Below are 24,759 nucleotides of genomic sequence, written 5' to 3'. Positions count from 1 at the left end.
TCTTTGTGAATAGGTCTATCCATTACCAGTAGTCTATGCAAGTCTTTCCATGTCATCCACATCGTTTTGAGAGCAAGTAGACAGCGGATTTAGAAGTACTGGTGTTGTAGAGTGTCTCCAGGTCCATTGGGCCTTACTGCATTACATTCTATAGTCACCAATAGCATCTGTTGTGTGGTGGGCACCCGAAAATAGGCCAGTTGTAATAGATGATGAGCAAGATAATAGAGGAACATATCTGTCAGTCTCAGCCCTCCAGGTCTGGTGTTTGCATGCAGCCATCTCGGTTTGAGACAGGGTTTCCTATCTCCCAGAAAAATGTCTTGATGAGTTAACTGCATCAATTTAAAGGGCAAAATGTGTCTTTCGGGCCAGAAATGGCAGCTTAACCCAATCATAGTTAAATCTGAGCACCATCAGAATGTTCACCATCTGTACGCTGCCCCAAAGCAAGATCTGTAAAATAGACCAACATAAAAAAAATGTGCCTTTTTGAGTCAGATCGCAAGTACTTTTGCAAGGTCTTTCACGTCTGTATTTATGAATGATATCAGACAACATCTGATATAATTCATAAAGTTGATAGGGTAGGTAGGTGAATACCGTCAAAGAAAGCCTGTTCATACTGGAGGTTATCTGTTGCCTCTGAGCAGTAGAGTCCATTGAGGAATCGAGCAAATGTTTCTGCTAGCCCTACAGGATGGGTCAGGAGCCGCTTGGCTTCGTCCTGGATTGCTGGTACGGCTAGACTGACCTCCCACTGTCGCAACTGGGCCACTAACAGTCTGCTCGTCTTCTCCCCTTGCTCGTAGTGGTGCCACTGAAGGCGCAGGAAGGCATAATCAGCATGTTTCATAAAATAGGTTAGATCTTATTTAGCAGATTCCAGCTGATGAATAAGGCGCAGTATAGGATGATTCACATACTGTCTAGTGAGGTTATGGACCTCCTCTTCTAGGTGTGCCAGTTTCTCCCAGGCCTCCCGTTTTAACACTGCTGAGTCTCCCTTAAGATCTCCCCATAAAGTGGCTTTCCCAACAGCCCAGAGAATTTGGGATGAGGGAGAGGTCTTTGTCTGGTTTCAGTATGAGACCAAAAAGGGCCTTGTTGAATTCCGGACACAACGTGTCAGTGTCCTTAAAGACTTTGTGACGGAGAAGCTCCATCAGGAATTTGTTAATTTTACAGAATTTAGTTGGGGGAACCAGTATCCTCCAGTATCCCCCAGCACATTGTTTTTGAATAAGTAAGCGAAAGCCTCTGAGATTTCAACCTTTGTTATCTCCCTCTCTTAAAACAGTCTGCCCACCTCTGATAGGGTGTATAGCTGAACATCTGATATCATTTATAAAGGCCATAGGGTGGGCAGCTGAATATTGTCAAAGAAAACCTGTTCATATTGGAGGTCACCTGGCACCTCTGAGCAGTAGAGGCCCTTGATGAATCAAGCAACTGTTTCTGCTATCTTTACAGAATGGTTTGACTGACCTCCCATTGTCATAAATGGGCCACTACTAGTCTGCCCGCCTTCTCCCCTTGCTCCCAGTGGTGCCACTTAAGGTGCAGCAGGGCATAATCAGCCTACATCATAGAACAGGAGTTTAGATCCTATTTAGTGGACTTCAGCTGACAAAGAACGTGTGGTGTAGGATGAATCGTATACTGCCTGGTGAGTTTATGGACCTCCTTTTCCAGGTGTGCTAGTTTCTTTTTGGCCCCCTGTTTTAACACTGCTTAGTCCAGATGTTTTTGATAATTGCTATGAAATACTTGGGAAAATCAATGTTTAAAATCTTGAATAATAGGTTCTACCGGCATAAAGAACTTTTCAGTCCTGAACATGACCCGATATTGATTTGTGTCTTTACATAGGGTCGGAACGTTGACTATATTAAATGTGGATTAAATATACAAGGTGACTTCAAGACACCTGGAATAAAGGGGTCTTCTTGAAGTTCACTGTTTTCTTATGCTTTTTAACCACATTCTGTATGTATTGTATATAACACTCTGGCACTTTAATTATCAGACTAATCACTTTCACTGCACAGTTATTTTAGGAGCACCTTTGAAGAAAATATTTTTAAATGTTCACGTTTTTTTACAAATATATAAACCTATTTGGATAAAAGAAATAAAAAATAAGAAATACGAAATATGAACTGATCTAAAGATTTTATACCTAGATATAAGAAGTTTCTGTGAACTTAAAAGTGCCCTGGAAGTCTAGGCGTATACTTCCTCCGAGTGGCCAAGTTTGTACTTATTATTTAATCACTCAGGTCTAAGGGTTATTTGTGTTTGCCTCATTTTGTAGAATAACTTTTAGAAAGTAGGCAATTTCTTGCTTAAACTATTCTGTGACTCTGCCTGTTTGTGGATTCCCCGCCTGGGTCAGTTTGACAGTTGGGCTGTTCACACCTCTCCTCTACACAGTGACACAAAGGGAGCTGGGGTGTAGCCTGCATATCTTGATGAGCCATCTGAGCTAGAGTGGGGGAGGGGTGGTCACTTACACCTGGAAGAGCTGTGCCTGCCTTCACACAATGCGATCTCCAACCCCCTGGTGTGTGTCTGGGACCTGGCCTGGACAAGGAAGGATCTTGCAAACACCTGAGACTTTGCTTTAACGTTTGCCAACTTCAAAGGCAGAACGGGGTATAAGAAGAAGACCCAAAACCCCAGACTATTAGAATCTTTCTGGAATCAAGAGAAACCTCTGCCAAGGAGAAGAGCTGGAGGAGGGGTACTGTCCCTTTGCTGTGTTGCTTTGCTGGACTGGCCTGCAGTTGCTGCTTCTGCCTGAAAAGAGTGCAAAGGGTGTACTGTGTGTCCTGCTTGAGAAAGTTCTCCAAGGGCTTGGAGTAGAGCTTGCCTCCTGTTGGAAGTCTCAGGGACACCAAATACTTCAGTTTCCCTGACCTGCAGCACTGGGATCTATGTGTTTTGTGTTGAACAAGAGGAGAAGCCACTGAAACGCTGCCAATGATGCAGTTGGCCTGCACCATGACCTGCTGACGCCGCACTGAGCCACACAGCCCCGCTTCGCACCACGACCCTGGTCTCACCGATGCCATCATCGGATGACTTCACCAAGCTGCTGCTCACATCCCGACCTGTGGGCCCTGCACTCCCGCATCGCCTGCTCACACCTCAGCTTGAGCATTCCCGACGCCGCCGCTCCTGCTGACGATGACGCCGCTGCCTGCAACCGTGGCCTGTGGACACACTACCCCGCTTCACACTGAAGCCCTGGTCTCACCGACGTTGCTAGATGACCGTCACCGAGCCACTGCCTGTACCGTGGCCTGTGGGCACCCCACTTTGCACCGTCCTGCTTCGCACCTCAGCCCCGACGCCATTCATGTCAGCATTCCTGACTTCATCAGCCCGGAGTTCGATCCGCAACGCGTGTGACTTTAAGGGCCTGAAGACCCACGCACCGACTCCGGGACCGACGCTGCTCTCTGGAGCTCACTGCATGGATCACGACGCCCTGCAAATCCAAGGTACTGTTTGCAGGACTTCCCGACACCATAGCTTCCCCGCGACACCGCGGCCGCCCTGAACTGTTGGTTTTGTTGATCACGACGCCATGATAGCCCCCAGGTGGAGTTATCGACTTCAAGGAACTGTATTTTTAAGTAAATCTTGCAGAATTCATATAGCTATTATTGGATAGTGGATTTGGTCTCATCTTACATAGATAAACATTAGCTATTTTTTCTAAAACTTGTGTGTTGTCCTTTTGTAGTGTTTTCATTTATTACTGTGTGTTATGTGCAAATGCTTTACACATTGCTTCTGAGATAAGCCAGACTGCTCGTGCCAAGCTACCAAGGGGGTGAGCAGGGGTTATCTGTGCGGGTATCTCCCTTACCCTGACTAGAGTGAGGGTCCCTACTCGGACAGGGTTCAAACTGACTGCCATCTAGAGACCCGATTTCTAACACTGTTCAAGGGTATGATTTAATTTATGAGGTATATTTAGTGGCACTGAATATTCAGAAGAGTGTCTATTCAGATGTTACCAACGAGTACAGAGTTTGGTTGATCGTAAACAAAATTGTTAACACTATAGCCTTATGGCCCGTTGCTCAAGGCTATACTAGTTGTTAAAGGCCCTGAAAGAGAGTTATAGGCAGGGGCCAATAATAAAGGTGAGGGCCTTTAACAACCAGTATAGCCTGAGGGAGAAGGGCTATACGGCTATGAGAACATGTTCTAGATTAAAAATGAAGAAACATGAAGACAACCATTGGAATGTTGGAACTCCGGGCTTATACCAGCCATTATAAGCCCAGAGCCACTCCACTGTCTTCAATGGTGCCCTCAACATTCCAATGTTCTAATCAAGATTAATGATGTGAACTGTGTTTCTTGCACTGACTCTTACTGCATTTCCCATAAAGGGTTCAGATGACAACCCTGTTGGTTGTTGAGTACCTAGTAACTTGACAGTGGGGGCAATTGCTGCAGTATAAAGAACAATCTCTCTGAATTGATGTCTAGCGGTCATTCAGTGATGATTCGCACTTCAGATGTATGTTACAATGTGGTAAACAGAAATATCATCTAACATAAATGATGTGTTGTAAATATAGCTAAGAAAAATATTGTGTCTTTGGTTGTAGATTTTCTAACATGAACTTCACTGGGGTGATATTTTTGTAAACAATGTTTTGAGCCCAACATTTGTGTAAAGCTATATTCTGATAATTATATTCTGGTACCAACCTCTCCCAGTAAGTTTATATCAATAGCTCAGCTCAATTTAGCCCTAGGAGACTGAAAGGTGAGCCTCTCTACTGTTGTCAATGTATTAGTTACAAGAGTTGAAAAAAGTAGAAAGCCCGCCAATGGATTTCTTAAGCGGCCAGCATGGAATCTATACCGTAGCTCGATACTTTGATATCTATGTACAGAAACGAAGGAAGGATGTAGGGTGTTGAATCTGGGGCAGTTTTCTTTACAAAACAAATGTAGGAACTGATTTCAATAGACCAATTCAGTATAGTGGTGCAGTTTTCAGCAGGCCCCACAAACTCCTACATCTGTTTCTATGGGGTCAAGAAAGTGTTTTAGAGTTTAGTCACACCATGCCCACTATTGAACCAACCTAGCATTAAAGCTGGTTGGGGACAGTAGTATTATTTAACAGCATAAAAAAGTCATTTATACAATTATTACTGATTATTCAAAGGTTCATCAGGGGAAAATAAAAAACGTGCCCTTCTAATCTATCTTATTTGGTTGAGTGGTAAAAACCTGTTGCAGCATGACTTAGTAGATGGCCCATCTGGGGCTTTAAAATAATCTTACCAAAAAAGGCAAAGTTAATCTGCAAAAAGCGATAAACATAATTTTTTACAAAAATAATAGCCACTACAACTTTCCCTCTAAAAGAGTGGTAAAGAGGTTTTAAAAGATCTTTACTCTGACCCACATTAACAGTAGTGTTGTGTGACCATGAACATCAGTTTCTGGTGCCCATTTCACAAAATTGTTTTCCCACCTTAACACCAGGTTAGCATCAGACGTCCCTTTTGGAGTATGGTTTTAAACCCCTTTGTTCCTGCAGGGAACCATCCACAAAGGTGTGACTGCATGCCATAAATAGCCTACTCTCAGGGTCGGATTGGTAAATCGGGTAATTCGGGCAGCAGGCGAAGAGCTGGTGTCCAAGGCCAAGCTGTGGGCTGATTTTTTGGGGTTCAGTGGTGACCATTTTCAACGCCAATCTGTGTTCGACGCCGTCTCTGGTGGCTTCCAAGAGGGGCAAACTGTCTCTTGTCTCCTCCCCACCCTCTAGGAAGGGCTGGCAGCGGCCTTACCTGTCCCTTGCTGGGCCGGGCCAGCAGTGTATGAGGTTTGTGTTGGCCGGCTACAGACACACAGTAATGTGTGCAGATTGAGGCAGGCCAGGGGAGTGTAGTAGGTCCAGCATCGCCAGAGCCCAGCTGTGAAGAGCTATTTCACCCCTCACCGTAGGAGCCTGGCAGTGGCTTTCACCCCCTTTCTTTGTTGTGTTGTAATGTTTCTCTTCCTATCCAAGACTCACAGCTTTCTACCTTTCTGTTTATCTCTCTTTCTCGCTTCACCCATCACCTGCTCTAGCCTGCTCAAGCATCTCTTATTATCTGCCATCACCCTTCTTTTCCGGTCTCTTCATGTTTTTTGTCTACTGTCCTCTAATTTACTGTTCACCTCACTTCCCTCTGTTTATCTACCTCTCCCTTATCTTTGTTCTTCACCATTTACTAATTCCACTCTCTTCCTAGCTTTTCCGTGCCCCCTTTCTCTCTAACGCATCCGACTGCAAATCCCTGCCCATATCTATCTACCCCTCTCTCTGACTACCTTTCTGTCATCTCTTTTTTACTTTCAACCTCTCTTTCTCTGCCACACTTATCTTTCAGTATCAGACATCTGTCCTTATTTGAGCCCTGCTCTTCTACCTCACCCCTTTTCTTTTCATCTCTTTCCACTAACCTCTACACCTTTTTGTACCTACCCCTCAGTCTCTACCTTAGCCTAATTGTACAACCTTTCCATCCACCTCCTGTCTCTCTTTCAAATATATATCTCTGTAACACACCTGTTTCTACCTGCCTCCATCTCCTCCTACCTATATCTGGCTTCAAATCTCTGCCACGCCCCCAACCCCACCTCTACCTCACCCATTTCCCAGCACCCTACAGTCTTTTCCTCTCACTGCCCTGCCTAACTCCTCCAACTACTTTAACTCTCTTTCAACCACATCTATCTCTATGCCCCACCTCTCTTTACCGCACCCCTCTCTTCCTCATCCCTCTCTACGTCATATCCTTTACACTTCCGCATGGATCTCCCCCCTATAGTTCACTCTCTCACTGTGATCAGTCTCACCTCTTCACTTCCGTCTACCTCTATTCCCTCGACGTCACTTCTCTCCTAACCCTACTCCTCTATCACTAAATCTTTCTCTACCTCTTACAGTCTTTTGAGTTTATTCTTGGCTTTTCACTCTTTCATCTCTCTCTGGACCACCTTTCAAGAACACCTTCTCTCCCTCTTTCTTCATCTCCCGACTTCAGTTCTCTTTTCCTCACACTGTACTCTTCCTCTGTCTCAATCTCCTCTCTCCCCCCCCATTTCTCTCTACTTCACCTCTTTTCTTCACCTCTTCTCTCTACAAATAATCTATTTTTCTAACGTTTTCACCCCTCTCAATCTACCTTTTTCTCTACCTTGCTGCCTACTTAACCTATCTTTCTGTACCTTACTTCTCGTTCTGGCCCACTCTCTACCTCACCGCCGTCTCTAACTTGCATTTCTCTGTACTTCTACCTCATCCTATTGCCTGTGCACCTCTTCAGCTTTCCATCTCTATTTCTCTATAGCTAAGCCCTCTTCCTACATTACCTTTCTACCTCACTTCTTTGTGTAAACCACCACTCACATTACATTTCATTATACGTGTTTCTAGCTCTCTCTGCGAGTCTACCTGTTTTACCTCACTCCAAAATCGTATTTATCATGCTACCTCCCTTTTTCTATGCACCTTTTCCACTTTCTACCTGTGCATATCTTTCTGGCCACCTCACCATTCTATTTCTACCTTATGTGCCTCCTTATCTCACATATCTCTCTCTATATCATCTGTGTCTACCTCCCGCCTCCTTCTACTTTACATGTAGCTGTGACAGTCTCATTACCTCACTATTCTTTCTATTTTGCTTAATCAGCAGAGCTGAAGATCACTACAGAGCCACTATCTAGCCAGTGAAAGAAAGGGGGAACAAGGCATGGAATGTGAATGAAACACACATTATTTAATTAATCTCCAGTATGACAGTGAACATCCTCAGAGAAGAGTTTCCACTACTGCAGAATGAGAACCAGTGGGGAAGAGGGAGAGGGATTTATTTGTGATTGCAAATATTTAGCAATGAAAACTACAATCTCAAGCACTATGTGCATATATTTTACTGTTATGCACTGGTCCACTAAGCATCCATAGGGTCACACTTACTGTGTCTTTCCTACAATGATCGGCTCCGTGGACAGCCTTTTGTGCATGGAATGTTGTTTTAGCACAACAAAATATTTAGATCCAAACTCAAAACAAATTGCTTCATCAATGCTTGATCTTGCTTTATTGTGGTACTATTTGGCTCGCAGATGCTGAGCAGCTTCAACTTTTAGCTGTTTTTGTGTGCTCCCATTTCCAAATGGTTAATATATAATCATCAAGTCTATGTATCGAATCAGTTCCATTCTTGTACGCAGGGTCACCCAGCCCTTTGTTTCCTGTAACTCGGCCAAGGCAGGAGGATCAGAGGGCCAATGAGCCAACTCCACAGGACCCTCTTATTCACCTTTCAAACACACTCCTCTTCCCCCAGGACTGACCAGTGCAGGCTGACCTAAACCCTTCCATCTTGGCTTTGGACTTGATTTCTGTGATAATCAGAGTCCAGGATATAATTCATTGGGACAGGGTATCCCACTTTGTTGAGCAAGGCATTGACACAGTCCGTACTTGCTTAATTTACTACACATATTTTAAAAAATGAGACCCCTGAAATTAATTTAGCAGTGCTTCATGAAAGGTGACGATCTCTGAGTGTGGGTCTCTATTCTTGTGGTGCCTGGCCTAGTTGTATTCCAAATTCGACCTTGTGGCACTGTCACACGGAAGGCACCTGTTTGCTCCTTCAGAGTCTGATACCAGCTGATGGCAAGAGGCTGCAGGACATGAGACGTAAAGGTTACATTGACAGGCCTGGCTGGGTGCAAATACAGTTACAACCTGAGTTAACATGCAGTGACTATCACACGAATTTAACAAGTGGGTCGCTATGTGACGAAGGAATTTAGAAACTGGACAAAATGATGAAAGGAAAACATTTTGTTGAAGGAGTGCTGCTCCAATGATGCCGGACTGTATCAGAGGAAGAAGAGCAAAGGCAAGAGGTCAAAGAGGTTGTTGGGGGGTTCGTACTTAGCGAGAGACCTGGAAACAATTGAATGTTTGTTTTTACATTTGTTGCAGATATCAGCCCCTATTTTCATTGAATGGGTAATAAATGAGACATTAACCTTCCTGCATATCAGCACCATCACAGGTAGTGCCTTACTGCACACAACAGCAACAAGCCCAAAATCATAAAGAAAACGCAATGCAACGTATGACCAACACAGACTAAACAAAATGACACAGCAAACAAAGGTTGTCTTCTACATGCCCTACATGAAGCCATTAAGGTGACACTGGTAAATAGGAAAGGCGTTTGCAATATAATTCAGTTTTTTCTGTTTACTTTTTAACTGTTGGTTTCTATAGCAATCTTCTTTTGCTTGTACGGATGGTTTGTTCAGCCCTTTATGTGATATTTCCCCATTATTTAACCTGTCTTTTGGTCGGTTGGCATACATTTGGCACAGAGCACAAAAAATGTGCAAATGATTTATCAAGAAGTGATGCCCGATCCAAGATTGCAAGTCGCAAGCCGTCTTCTAGCAGAAGCAGCCGCAAGACTTTAGATGCTTAGAAACCGGCTGATGCAGGAAGCATTGTCTGGTTTTGGTTTGGGACACATGGTTTTGTGAATGCTTTTGGTTAAGCTGACTGCTGTATTACATATATTTTGCTGAGATGGAGGAAGCAGTTGGGAATTTGTCTGGTCCCTCCAATGAGCCCCCTTCGCTTGATGCAATTAAGCAGATGATTCAGCTAGCAGTGAAAGCTGGTTTCCAAGCCAGTGAAGGACCATTACAAGCCAAGGTTCCGGGATGGAAGATTTTACTGGTCCTGGCACAGTTATGGAGGAGGAGGGTCCAAAAGGGTGATTTGTAAAGGGTCCTGAACCTTCAGAGGTGCTTCAGCGGTTGAAGGAAATTCTAAATGTGCCTTCTTCAGAATCCACTCCTGAATTTTGTCACAGTATCAGCAAATAGAGCCAGAATCCCTTCTTTCACATGAGGCTATCAGACAGTTTCTGTAGCCTGAATGAAAGGAAGTAAATAAGACTGCGTTTCCGAGACTTCTGGCAAACCGTTATTCAGTGGGCAAGTTCTTGGACCATTTTCCAGCTGCTGTCAATGTTGATAACATGATGACACGGGAATGTAATTCCAGAGGATGCATCACCAAACTATACTGTTGACTAGAAAGTGGATAGTGCAGTTAAGCAATTATAAGGGCCTTCGACTTTTTTCCATCACAGCCAACACATATACACCATATATATGTTGCAGTCGTTCTTGTAAGAATTTAAGGCCTTGGCGGATCCCATGTCCGAGGGTTATGACTGTTCTTCTCTTCTAAGTTTCATGTAACAGCAATGAAGTTTTCTCTCTGACTTGTCCTTTGAAAACTTGTGTGCCTCTGCCACGGCCTCAGAAGCAACAATTTTTAGCCAGCCTTCACCTCAGGGTGAGATCTTGAAAGGCTGACACAAAGCAAAAGTCTGTTTTACTGAAAGTGCCTTTCGATGGATCAAAGCTGTTTGGTCAACAGTTAGAGGGCATGAAAAAGACTACAGTAGAAAACAAAAAGCTCTTGACCCAGGTTAAAACTTTTTCCAGAGGTAAATGTTTTGGTTACTGAAGAGAGTTTCCTTCCGGGGCATAATGGGGTCCTCACAGCCATTTCAAGGAAGAGGTTGTGGCTAAGGGACTCCAAATTCAGAAAAACTCTGGTCCCAATTTGTCTCCACCAACCTCACCCCTCCAAGCATGACTACTGACAGGCGATGCTGATTGGGGGTAGCCATTTTTGCTTTCAGAAGATTTGGAAGAGATTGGTCCAGTATCAATGGGCATTCAAAATGGTGATGGAAGGTTACAGCCTGGAATTATCACTAATCTCACTCATCTTCTTGCTCCAAAGTAATTCCTCTTCTAGGCAATTCCCAACAATGTCAAGCACTTTGGACTTTATTTAAAAGCTTCTCCTCAAAGCAGCAATTGTTCTAGTTCCTTTTCAGGAGCAGGGCAATGGACACTAATCAATTATTTTTTTCATAAAACATGTCAGGAGACTTTCAACCAGTACTGGATCTCAAAAGTCTCAGCCATTATCTAGAACAGCAGACTTTCAAGATGGTGATTCTGCAGAGCATTTTCCTGATGTTGGTGCAAGGAGACTATCTGGCATCAATGGATATGCTGGATATAAATCTTCATGTTCCAATACCTCCAGCACATCCGCAGTTGCTACGATTCTCAGCAGGAGGCCAGCACTACCAGTTTCAAGTTCTTCCTTTTGGTCCAACTTCAGCCCCACACGTTTTTACAAAGATCTTGGCTCCTCTAGTGGGTACTTTACAAAGTCCACTTATTCAGTTGTAGCCTTTTATAAGTGACAGGTTGATTGCCACCTTTTTTTAAGGCACTGGAAGACGTCAAAAGGTGTGTGGTCTCCTTTACGATTTTGGAATCCTCCTAAATCTCCAAAACTGCCACCTTCATCCAACACAAACACTACAATGCATTGGAGTTCTCCTCTGCATGGATGTGGGGGAGGTATTCCACTCCCCAAGAGAAGGGACATATTAGTTCTTCATCTATTACAGCTTTTGGACAAGCATCTCAAGACATCCAGCCATTAGAAATGTATAGTCGCCATATGTGCAACTTTGAGCAGTGGTGTATTTCTAAAACTCTGCAGCCTACACTTTGTGAGCCAGTGAAAATATTGGATATTTTGTGAGATTGCTTTGTTCTGGGTTTAGCTACCTCCACCATTCGAGCCCAATGGGCAGAGTCCAAGCTTTTCAGCGTGAGAGAATTTCTATCATTACTCCTTTGGTATCAAGTTTATGACTTAGCTTCTTTTTACAGTGCCAACAATTCGCTCCCCTACTCCAGCTTGGGATTTGCATTTGGTATTCAAGGCATTGACTGGTCCTCTTTTTGAACCTCCTGGTTCTTAGACTTGAAGTTCCTCAAAGAGAAAGTGTTTTTTTTGGTGGCAATTTGTTCAGGGAGAAGGGTAAGTGAAATTGGGCTCTACTTTCTGTTTCACCTTTTTTATGCTTCTTTCCTACTAAAATTGTCCTTTGTCCTAGTCCTGCTCTTTTGTCCAAGGATCTGACTGCCTTTTACTGTCCACAGGACATTGTTCTCTTGACATTTTCCCACTCCTCTGCTGAGGAGGAACAGTTGCACATTTTGGATCTACATAGGACTTTGTCCGTTATTTACAAAGGACTTCTCCTTTTTGGCAGGTGAACTCCCTATTTATTACATATGGGATCCGCAGTAAAGTATCTAGTCTTTCTACAGCAACTATCTCTAGAAGGATTAAATCTGCCATTATCAAGAGCTATAAATTGTCTAATTCTTTTAATCCTCTAAAGGTGAAGGGCAGATTCACAAGAGGCATTTTGGCTTCATGGGCATCCTAATGGGGGCTTGCCTATGAGATAGATTCTGTGCTGATACATTGAGTTCTCCAAACACTTTCTCATCTCATAATCGAGTTCAGTTGGGGAGGGTTTTTCTACATCCTATGGTAATCATGCTCTGTCTTCAGTTTCATAGTCAGGAATATGTGTTTCTTTCAAGCTGAATAGGAAGATGTTGTTTGATTTACTAAACTTTGTCCTTCATTAACAGTTTCTCTTGCTTTTCACTTACAATGTTGTGAAGTTCTTTATGTGAAATATAATCATTCTGTTATGCTTGGGTACTATCTCACATGTAAGGGCTGGATCGGGGAAGACAAATAAGGAGGTAATGCCCCAGTAACTTACCAGTGATCTTCTTTACTCCGAGTCCAGTCTTCCCCAATATAGTCCTCACCATCCCTCCCAGAGTTTGGGATTGGTTATATTTTTTGTTTCTTATTCTCGTGGTTATCTAGTGCTTGGATAATCAACAGGATATGACATAGTAGTTCCTCCTTGTTATAGGGGTGGCTGGGTAATAGCAGCCGTCATGGAGGAACTAATTTGTGTTGGTTAGAAAGGTTCTGCAGGACGAAGAATACATCTCGCGTGTGAGGACTCTATCCGGGAAGACATCAACACAAAGTAATCAAGTTTACTGGTAACTAACTAACGCATTTACTGTACTATGCATATTGTAATGAAGAGGTCGCACTCCTAGCATTTTACACCTACTGGCATGTCAAACACTCACGAGCATTCCCTGTTTATCAGTTATAGACAAAGAACTTTGCCATTAGCTGATCTTTCCTGTAAGTGGGCAGCAGACAGTTTAAAATGTGTGTGGCAGATAATAAGAGATGCTAGAGAACGCCAGCACTATTCCTGTATTTGGACCTTTGTACATACTGAGATTTATATACTTTTTAACGACTTAATAATCTCAATTATGTTGTTTTATGGAAGGCCTCATGCAGCCTAAACTCATCAAGATGAAAGGGTAAAACTATGCTTTTGCAATTTAAGTGCCATAGAACAAGTGAGCAAGGGCTATATGTACGAACACTTTTCCCCATAGACACAGAATGGGTAAAAACCTTTGATACATCTAACCCCATATTTCCCCAAAGAACAGGGCCTTACACAGATGCAGTTGCACCAGTGCCACAATGGGAAGTCAGGATGGATCTGGGGCCTGCCCACTCCATCAGACCATTCTCAAGCTAGAGGTTTTGAGCACACTGATGGTATGAAACGTTTCTCTTCCCACAAATATGGGCGATTATGTCTAAATAACATGGTATGTGGACATCAAAGTGTTCATTGTAAAATAGGCACATGTAACATATATAGTACATATGATGTTTCTTACCTTGAGCGTGTCCACCCAGATCAAAAGTGGTAAACGTCATGCCGGCAATTGTTAGCTCTTCAGAGGCTAAAACACAAACACACACACAACGGTTTATGCAAAAGGTGAACATCATAAGTACTTTGCTTAAAATGTATGTATACAGGTCCTAGTGCTTTGGTAATTCAAACGTTGTGATTGGGTTGGAAATAATAACAAAAAAAACGTAGCATGTGATTTACATTTATGAAGGTATTAAATAATGATTTTGTGGCAGCAGTTTATTAAACATCCATCACCTTTTATCCTGCTTGATTGCTTTGATGATTTTGCCAAAATAACCCAAAGGCATTATTTTGAAAAACTAACCATACAATGCAATGTTTTATACAAGAAAGGACATGCCATAAATTGGATGTTATATATTTACTAGCAACTGAAGAAAAGGAGAAAAAAGTCAAAAGGGTACCCAGAAAAGTGAGAACATAAAAAAAAGTTCAGATCACTCACTTTAGTTACTCTTGCACTCCCAGTCCTTGGTCCTCCTGTCTCAAGAATAGCGGAACTCTGCCACAGTACTAGAGCGGAGTTAGGTGCCTGAAGTGCTACTACAAAATGTCATTTTGTAGTGTGGTTAGTTTTACGTATCCTTTGCGCATTAGCTTCAGGCTTTAGGCCTTTGTGCACTTTGCCCTGGAGGTATTTTATTCATTTGCTTGCAGCTTAGAGCCTCTGTGCACTTTGCTCTAAATGCTTTTTTATTAGGCTTCGTACTGTTATTTTTCAAATAGCCAGTTCTACGGTCTTGTTTTTTATTCATATCACACTGTTTAGCCTACTTCAGCACTGGAGTTCTCCATAACACATTCCTGTTCACTCTGTGCTTCAGTCAAGGATACAGTCTGGTACATTGCCGTTAGACGTGGTAGGAGTTTAGTCTTTGGCATTCCTGCGTAGGGACATTTTGTGATCACGCTGACATGTCAGTTATAAAGTCACTTCCTTGTCCCAATACACGCAAGAGGGAGATTCCGACCCGGGAAACACAACTAGACGCTGACTGCCTTGTTGCAGATGCTGAACCAAGATCACAGGCCTTTGCTCAGGTATGAGGGCTGATGTCTCCCCAGGGATTCAGAAAGACAAGTTAGAAGCTTAACATGCTGTGCTTGAAATAGACCAAGCAGAGGGAGAGAAGAAACTATTAGACACCATGATAGCTTTGTTCTTATGTTTTACTCTCCTGGTGACTATTTCAATCCTACTGTGTTGTATGGTTCTGGTTATTGCGGCTCACGCCTTATTATCTAAAATACAGTTGTTTTATTAAAACATTATATAAAACTTATACTGCCTTTGTCATTTGTATATGAGATCATAATGTAAATGAGAGAGTTGGTTTGGATCTGAGTGACCACGACTTCCCTGAGAAGTTCCAAAGATGTCATGCGCTCGGCTGCCCAATCATCTCTTCCCCTTGGGAGAAATGAGGCACTGCTAGTTAGCCAGAGCAAAAAACGGATTTAGGGTGACAGAGTTCCTTACATGTGGGTTCGACTCAGTCCCCCACACCGTGATTGATCCTGCTGCCTAGAAATCCAGTAGTCTCATTTAGGATAATGAGAGCACACGTGACAATTTGACAACCAAATCTTGTAGCACACATTTTCCAAGGATGTTCTACAGGCACTAATCACTGCCATATAGGACCTACAAGACTCCATCAGGACACCACATATAAAACACAGTGAAATAATAGAGATACCCTGGCAAGGGCTATTACAGTAGCCAGGCTGGATTGCTGAGGCTCACATTTTGTGGGTGCACACCATAAGTACATAAGCAGACTTCAGAGGATTCAAAATGCCGCAGCTAAGGTCATTTCCTTCTGGGGTTAAACAATGGGAGCACATCAGCTGAAACACTCACATACTGCACTGGTGACTGGCAGCAAGTATAACAGATGGATGGTCTGTGACCGAAGAATCAGTGCACCCTGAGAAATACATGGAAATCCAGGACCAGAGTGGTGTGCGGCTGGTTGTGCTTCACAAGAACACAAACACACGAAGAAAAGTCTTTCATCAGAGGCTAAAATGCATCTTAGCTTAAAACCATTCCTAAAAAGATGCAAAAAACAATTCTAATTTAGTGACACCTGTCAGCCCCAGGAGTTGGAAGTGTGGTAGATTGCAGACTTTGTAGGGTTTTACATTTCTGTTAGAAATGGGGTCTCTAGTTGGCAGGCAAGTTACACCCTGTCGAAGTAGGGACCCTAACTCTAGTCAGGGTAAGGGAGTCACACTCCACAGATAACCCCAGCTCACCCCCTTGGTAGCCTGGCACGAACAGTCAGGCTTATCTCAGAGGCAATGTGTAAAGTATTTGTGCACCCCCACACACACACACAGTAACACAGTGAAAACACCACAAAAGTACCCCACTCCCGCTTAGGAAAATAGCCAATATTTATCTGAATAAAACAAGACCAAAACAACAAAAATCCAACATACATACGCAACAATACAGATTTTCAAAGATTAATCTTCAATATAGCACTTAGAAACACAGTAGCTCCGACTGGGGCTATCACAACATTGTTGACGGAGTCGTTCCCAACAGTCTGATGCCACTCGTGTGGGCCAGTCACAGAGTCGCACGGACCCCCAGGTACAGTACCTTTCAAAACGATGAAACAAAGACATTGATTGGAATCGGGGAGGTGAAGCGTTGCTGGAGCTAGTGCAGCATTGGTTACTTATTGCTACCGGGGAGGTGAGGTGTTGATTCCTTATTGTGAGGCAGGGAAGGTGAGGTGTTGGTTCCTTACGGTTGCAGTGGAGGTGATGGGGCATCCGTGACGAGCTGTCGTTTCCTTACAATCCAGTGGGGTCAATCAATCCAGCATGTCAAGACGTTCGGAGTCAACGTCGCAGTGTTGTGATCACACCATGGGGCCACAGGTGCTGCAGCGGGGCCAGGTGTACTGGACATCAGGGACATGGCGCTCAGAACTCACGCAGTGGAGGGACTTCAATGGCGCTACAGCAGCGTTAAGACTGTGTCGTCAGTTGCGGTCATTGCACTCAGTGGGGACCACAGCTCCTGGTGCAGGCAGCGGCGTGGAGTCAGCGGAGCCGGTTCCAAAGTCGCTTTGGAGTCGATGCACTTGGTTTCTTCTTGGTTTGACCAGAACTCACTTCCAAGGACCCAGGAACGGAATTTGGCAACACTTGGCTGGCAGATGAATTCTTCGATGTCCCTGAGACTTCTAACAGGAGGCAAGATCAGTTCAAGCCCCTTGAGAACCTTGGAAAGCAGGATGTAGAAAGCAAAGTCCAGTCCTTTCACTCCCAGGGCACAAGCAGTAGCAGCAGCAGACCAGCACAGCAAAGCAACAGGGAGAGTGGCAGGTCCTCCTCAAGCATCCAGCTCTTCTCCCCAGCAGAATGTCCACAGTCCAGAAGTGTTCTGAAGTTGTGGGGTCAGCGGTACAATGCTTATACTCAAAGGCAAACTTCAAAGGAAAGTATTTGTAGTGCACAAGACCCTCCCTCTCCCTGCATTGGCCCCAGACACACTCTAGGGGGTTGGAGCCTGCTTTGAGTAAGGATAGGCACAGCCCTAATCAGGGGCAAGTGTCAGCTTCTCCCTCCACTCTAGCCCAGGAAGACCCATAAGGATATGCAAGACACACCTCAGCTCCCTTTGTGGGACTGTCCAGAGTGAACTCACAAACAACCCAACTGTCAGTCTAACTGAGACGTGTATTCAGCAGCCAGGCAGAGGCACATAATGGTTAAGCAAGAAAATGCCCACTTTCTAAAAGTGGCATTTTCAAACATACAATTTAAAAACCAACTTCATCAAAAGATGTATTTTTAAATTGTGAGTTCAGAGACCCCAATCTCCATTTCTCTATCTGCCCCCAATGGGAAATTACACCTAAAGACTATTTTAAGTCATTCCCCATGTTAACCTATGGGAGAGATAGGCCTTGCAATAGTAAAAAACAAATTGAGCAGTATTTCACTACTAGGACATGTAAAACACACCAGTATATGTCCTACCTTTTAAACCTGCACCTTGCCCATGGGGCTACCTTGGGCCTACCTGGGGGGTGCCTTACATGTACTAAAAGGGAAGGTTTGGGCCTGGCAAGTGGGTGCTCTTCCCAGGTTGACATGACACGGCAATGCAAAACTGTGTGAATTCACTCTAGAAAGTGACACAAAGGGAGCTGAGGTGTCTCCTTCATATCCTGATAAGCCTTCCTGGGCCAGAGTGGGAGAGAGGAGCTGACACCTGCACTTGAAACGGCTGAGCCTCCTTTCACAATACAGTCTCCAACCCCCTGGTGTGTGTCTGGGGCAGGGCAAAGAAGAGGCAGAGTTTGGGGCACTACAAAGACTTCCCTTTGAAGTTTGCCTACTTCAAAGGCAGAAATGAGTATAAGTATTGGACTGCTGTCTCCACAATTTCAGATTACTTCTGGATCAAGAGGAACCTCTGCCAAGGAGAAGAGCTTGATGCTTGAGGAAGACCTGCCACTCTGCCTGTTGCTTTGCTGTGCTGGTCTTCTGTTGCTGCTTCTGCCTTAAGAGGGAAAGGACTGGACTTTGCTTTCTGAAATCCTGCCTGTGAAGTTTCTCCAAGGGCTTGGACTGAGCTTGCCTTCTGTTAAGAAGTCTCAGGGACATCAAAGATTTCACCCACCTGCGGAGGACCCTGACTTGTTAAGTGGTGCGAATCCAGTTCCTGGGCCCTTGGAAGTAAACTCTGGTGAAAAACAAGAAGATTTAAGCACACCGACTCCAGACGACTCCAGAATTGACGCCGCTGCACGACTCTGCGCAGTTGACTGCAACACGAAGCCGTGGTCCTTGCTGGAGTGTGACGACCCCAACCGACACCGCAGGCCGACGCCACCTCAGCCTTGCAGAGGTCCAGCACCTCTGTGACTCCTGAGTGCTGTGTCACTGACGTCTGTGACACCCACCACCACTGCGGTGCCTGTAGTCCTGTGGCGTGACTGCGACGTCATGAGGTCGCCCAACGCGTCTTGACCCACTGGATTCATCGACCCTGCTGGATAGTCAAGAACCGCCACATCGCTCTGATGCTGCATCACCTGCCCTGCAGTAATGAGCCAACGTCGCACCAGATCCAGCGACGCCTCACTTCCCTGAATCTGTGCACTAGCTTGTTTCTCTTTACCAAAGGTACTGTTCCTGGGGGTCCGTGCAACTCCATGACTGGCGGCACCCTCCTTGAGGGTGGCGTTGGATTGTTGGGAACGACTCCATCAACAACGTTGTGATAGCCCAAGTTGGAGCTACTGTGCTTCTAAACACTACATTGAAGTTTAATCTTTGAACATGTGTATCTTTACCTGTGTATGTTGGATTTTTGTCGTTTTAGTCTTGTTTTGCTCAGATAAAGTTTGGCTATTTTCCGAAAGTGGTGTTGAGCGCTTTTGTGGTATTTTCACTGTGGTACTGTGTGTGTTTGTACAAATACTTTACACATTGCCTCTGAGATAAACCTGACTGCTTGTGCCAACGAACCATAGGGGTGAGCAGGGGTTATCTGAGCTGTGTATCTCCCTTACCCACACTAGAGTGAGGGTACCTACTTGGACAGGGTGCAAACTGACTGCCAACTAGAGACACCATTTCTAACATCATGCTAAACCTACTTTTAGCAAATAAATTGATCTTAGATTTACTTCCATCTTTAGACATTATTACACCTTAATAAAACCTCATCAAGCGAGATGGATTCTCTTGTGGGCTGAAACCTGAAGATTTTATGTGCCATAATCCCTTTCCAGGAAAAAACATGAAAGAAACTGAAGGGAAAAGCTAAAAAATAACTTGCATAAAAGCTGTGTCTGCACTACAACACAAAATTACATTTGAAAACAAACTACTGCAAACTGGTTCCAAAACCTTAGACAGAGGATCCGCATTCCCTCTCTGGAAAATTAGTATGATAGAGGGACCCAAACCATTTCACTTTGTTCCAAATCAAAATTCTTCTTAACCAAGGAAGGGTGTGCTCGGGCAGAGTATGCAAAGAGCTATTGTGTAACCAGATCTGGTTTCTGCATGACAGTTAGTCTCACGAGTTGAGGGGGCATCACCTGTATCTGCTCACCTTGCTGAAGAAGCTGAGATACTCTCTAACACCTAGAAGCCTGCCTGCTTCGTTGAAGAAAGAAGGAGATTGACCGTGCAACAGGGGGTACCCCCAAGGAGGAGAATCCCCACCATGTCCCTAGCATAAGGAACACTCACAAGCAGCTGACTGCCATTGGGAGAAAAGGAGGAGCCAACCCGTGCACGAAAGACTGATGCTAAAGCGTCCTAATGTTGGTGTACCTAGTGAGGAAGCTGTTGTCACAACAGAAACAGAAGCCCTGTTCTTAGTTCACAGTCCACAACTGCTGAAGTAAAATATATGTGTCTGAAACTAGTTTGGAGACCGCAACTACAGAAGACGCACACCCAACGGAAATGTGTCTGATACCCTCCCGTGGTGAAGACAAGCACCAGTCTGATTCCAACCCAGGGGCCTGATCTGCAGAAAGCGCATGCCCGCCAAGCAAGCCTGCCACACTCCTCAACCCCTAGAATCCTGAGTTCAATGTGAGGCCTCTGCCATGGCCCTGCATTACCAGTGCATTTGCTGAAGGTGCAGAAGCAACGAGTGCACTCTCCAGCACCACACAAGCCACATCTCAGTGAGCAAGTAGAGCATGGCCTAAATATAGAAGACTGAAAGACACAACAGATCGCACAGAGGTAAATCTGTCATTAGAACAGTAACTGTTGCCAGTGTGACACATCCCAGAAGGCAGCAGCACTAATAGCTGGCTGAACAGGTCAATATTCAACCCAATTATCCTTAATTTTCCAGTGCTCACTACCTCCGTTTTGACTGCCGCAAAGCTTTCTGTATACAAACTACCATTAGGGGAAGGCACCAATATTCCAAATCTTCCAAATTCCCCTGGGGCATATATATGTCAATCAACAGCAGATAGTCAATGTTTCTTGTCTCATATGTTATCATCCATTATGCTCCAATGAAAAGATGGATTTCCATGTGTTTAGGATGCAATCTTTATTCCGAGTTTTTCACTCAAACAGACCCAGCCAACACATTTCATCTCTTAACAGAGACTTCATCAGGGCCTAAATCCATACACATGAATATACAAATCTCCATATAGTTCCTGTTAGTCTTTTTGGTTAATTTTCCACTTTTACAGGTTTTTTTGTTTTTTTCTTTCTTTTTACATAAAAACATATATCCTGAGGTACATGTATATCAAATCAGTTTGCCGTCCAACACCAATACCACCTATTATACCATATACTAAATCATCTATAAAAACGACCATCTCACCATCGTTATCATGATTTTCATATTATCCCTTTATACTATTGGTGTGTACCCACAATATCTTCTTAAATACCCCTTCAAAAATAAAGACTGTCAATACATTACTTCCACATAGTAGTTATTAAGTATTCTGCGACCATACATCCATAGTTCTCATACAGTCTGGTTCACCTAAATTTGTGCTGAAATGAAGAAAATTGACAATTTCAGACTCACCAACCAATATTACTCAACTTGCACTATTTGCACTAGTTGCTTGCTTGCTTTGCTTTGCTTGCTCCGCTCTGTACTTAAGGTGTTCTCCCCTGGTTATAAATCCTATCCCATAGATTTACAAAACATAACCACTACAACCCTCAATTTTCAACCTACACCGATGATCATATACGCCAAAGCAAACCACTGGTGCAGTACCTGTCAAACACATCTATTATGACCCAAAGTCCAAATACCCTTCACTCAACACATCCCGTGGACAAACCTCATTGTTCTCTATCACTCACCTCTATTGCATCGTGAGGGAAACCAGCAGCACGGAATCCGGACCCTCAGCTCACTCAAACTCTCACAGGTAGCGCTCAGTTTAAAGGCCCTGCTACAGAACATTAATGTCTGTGCTTGGACTGTTCCGTTCTGAGCTCTTACCCCACACTGCCTCCCTGAGGCGACTTTGACTGCTCGCCCTCGCTATTGTCAGGTGCAAAAGGGGTGTGCTAGTAGTAAGGGCTGCTGGACAACAGAGACAAACGGCCCCAACCACTACGGTTGCAGCCCAGTAGACTCTGCCTGCCCTGTAGCCACCCAAACGGGGGTCCAACATACGTGCACTTTAAAAGAATACATAGATATGGAGCCGACTTTCTAGACTCGGATATTATGAAGGGTAAAGAGGCTTAGAGAGACCTGACCACATAACGTATCATTTGGCGGATGAAATATAGAAGCTGCAGAACTGTTGTTTATTATTTGCCAGTCAATATAAAATTGAATAATGTACACACCCAAGGAGATGTGTGTACGTTTTTCTGTCACAAAACAGCTGTTTCCTAAGATGGGGAAGTTACTTTGCATTTTCCTATGTTAGACGAAGCAGAATGACTAATTACACAGGTCACCGGGGTGATATGACAGCAATGCAAGTATTACAAATGATTACCCTACCACTGAGCTATACTGGTCCGGTCGACCTGTGTTTTTAGTTATAAAAAGGATTTCTGGTATCTGATCCCCACTTTAGGAGGAAAGCTCGGGCCCCCTCTCCCTCTTTACATTACAGTCTCAGTGTCTATACTTAACACATAGAACGGGTTAATGGTAAGCACGTTTGCGACTCAAAAGCATGGGAAATTGTTTACAGTATGAATTGGGGAAACAATGGTACAGGTAGTCTGATTCCAGCTGCTCCGACTGAAAATATATATCACCCCCGAGAGCTTATTATCCAGCTCTGGAGGGAAAGATGGACTCTTATCAAGGTGCCAGGAATCGTGTTGGTCAAGTTTGCTTCTTTCGCTCATTGCATGTTGTGGAGATGAAGAAACCCATTGGAGGAGTTTACTCTACAAGCAGTTATTTGTAAACATGTTATCTCACCACCTTAAGGTTTTTTATAGATATATTTCTTCCTTTGGCTGCTCGCTGAACTATTCTACTGAGGCCATCATTATAAGCAGCTTCCTAATTTAGAGGGATCTGGTAACAGCTGTTTTCGGCCCCATCCTAATTATGCGATCAGCAGTGTTTCTACAAGTGTTTTTAATTTCAAATTCAAATATTTGTCTGAAAACCACTGGGTAATGTGGAGTTATTGAGGGAAATGGCCCAGCAATTACTTATTATCCTGGTTAGTCCTCATTTCTAAGGGGACTTTTAGACTCCCACTTGTTATGGCCTGGACGTTCTCCAACCTTGGAGTCACCAGTACCCCTAGAATCAATAACTGCGAGGTTTAAAAAAAATCTGGGTCACTCGTAATGAGGATCTTAGTACAACAAATTATGAATCCAAAAAACCTTTATTAGATATTTGCTCTGCCTATCCTCAGTAGATTAACTTCCCCTTGGTATGGTTATGGGTGGCTTCAAAGACATCACAGCCTGTATCATTCATAGAGATACTAAGGCTTAAAACTAAGGCCCTCATTCCAACCGCGGCGGTCAATGACCGCCGGGTTGGTGGACCGCGGGAGCACCGCCGACAAGCCGGCGGTGCTCCAATGGGCATTCCGACCGCGGCGGTAAAGCCGGGGTCGGACCGGCGACACTGGAGGTCTCCCGCCAGTGTACCGCCGCCCATTGGAATCCTCCAAGGCGGCGCAGCTAGCTGCGCCGCCGAGGGGATTCCGACCCCCCCTACCACCATCCAGTTCCCGGCGGTTCTCCCGCCGGGAACCGGATGGCGGTAGGGGGGGTCGCGGGGCCCCTGGGGGCCCCTGCAGTGCCCATGCCAATGGCATGGGCACTGCAGGGGCCCCCGTAAGAGGGCCCCGCTAGTATTTCACTGTCTGCATAGCAGACAGTGGAATACGCGACGGGTGCCGTAGCACCCGTCGCACCTTCCCACTCCGCCGGCTCGATTACGAGCCGGCTTCATGGTGGGAAGGTCGTTTTCCCCTGGGCTGGAGGGCGGCCTTTCGGCGGCCGCCCGTCAGCCCAGGGGAAAAGTCAAAATACCCGCTGCGGTCTTGCAACCGCGGTACGGTATTTTGACGGCGGGACTTTGGCGGGCAGCCTCCGCCGCCCGCCAAGGTCTGAATGAGGGCCTAAGTGTTGGCAACAAGCATAGAGCGAAGCGTGAGTTCTTTTATAGACTGAATATCAGACCATACTTGCCAACATTACCAATTTGGGCGGGAGACTACTGCTTACAGATGTAAACCTCTCACCCTACTGATTTCTTAAGGCAGGGCCCTGCCCATGTGCTTGGTACTGACAACACTGCGAGCAGTCTTTCAGTGGTCAAAGCAAATATTTGGCAGTGCAGATGGGACTGGCTCCAGAGCCCTTCCACCAGGTGTGTAGGCCTCCACTGCCCTCTCACTACTGGACACGGAGGGAAAGAAAGGTGACTACACAGGGGCAAGGGTAGGGGAAGGTGGAAGGAGAGAGCAAGAAGAGCGCACAGAGATGAAGAGGCAAGAGAACAAAGCACATGTGAGGGAAAAACTGGAAACAGGACATGAAGGCAGAGCAAAAGCTGGAGAGACCAAACTTCAGACTGTCTTCTGGAGGAGAATAAAACAAGCATTGGCAAAGCCAATAGGTCTTGCGTATGGGAGAGCTACTGGCTTTGCCAGTGTGTTTTAGTCATGCTGTTCACCAGCATGGCTGTTGTTCAGCATGGCTAAAGGTTAGTGGCATAGAGGAGAGTGAGTGTTGTAGAGTTGAATGGCGAAAAGTGGAGTAGGGTGATGTAGAGTGGAGTGGTAGAGAGTGTTGTGCATTGGAGTGGCATAGTGTAGAGTGGTGTAGAGTGTTGCAAAGTATAGTGGCGTAGAGTGCAGTGGCCCTGAATGCAGTGGCATTGAATTCAGCAGTGTACAATGCAGCATCATAGAATGCAGTGGAGTAGATTAGAGCAGTGCATAGTAGAGTGCAGTGGTGCAGAGTGCAGTGTAAGGTG

General features: G+C 44.7%; 1 protein-coding gene across 5 annotated transcripts in view; it reads right to left on the bottom strand.

Moving 5' to 3' along the window:
• SAR1B (secretion associated Ras related GTPase 1B) overlaps nucleotides 1-24,759 on the bottom strand; it is a 258,431-nt gene that overhangs the window by 63,536 nt on the left and 170,136 nt on the right. For all 5 annotated transcript variants that reach the window (XM_069199254.1, XM_069199253.1, XM_069199252.1 and 2 more), the window contains one exon: nucleotides 13,750-13,815. In XM_069199254.1, coding sequence (XP_069055355.1) covers nucleotides 13,750-13,815 — 66 coding nt within the window. The remainder of the gene's footprint in view (nucleotides 1-13,749; nucleotides 13,816-24,759) is intronic.

This window comes from Pleurodeles waltl, chromosome 7, assembly GCF_031143425.1.
Source record: "Pleurodeles waltl isolate 20211129_DDA chromosome 7, aPleWal1.hap1.20221129, whole genome shotgun sequence".
Lineage (NCBI taxonomy): Eukaryota > Metazoa > Chordata > Amphibia > Caudata > Salamandridae > Pleurodeles > Pleurodeles waltl.
Note: the sequence above shows the minus strand (reverse complement) of the source record. Positions and strands in the feature narration are given on the sequence as shown.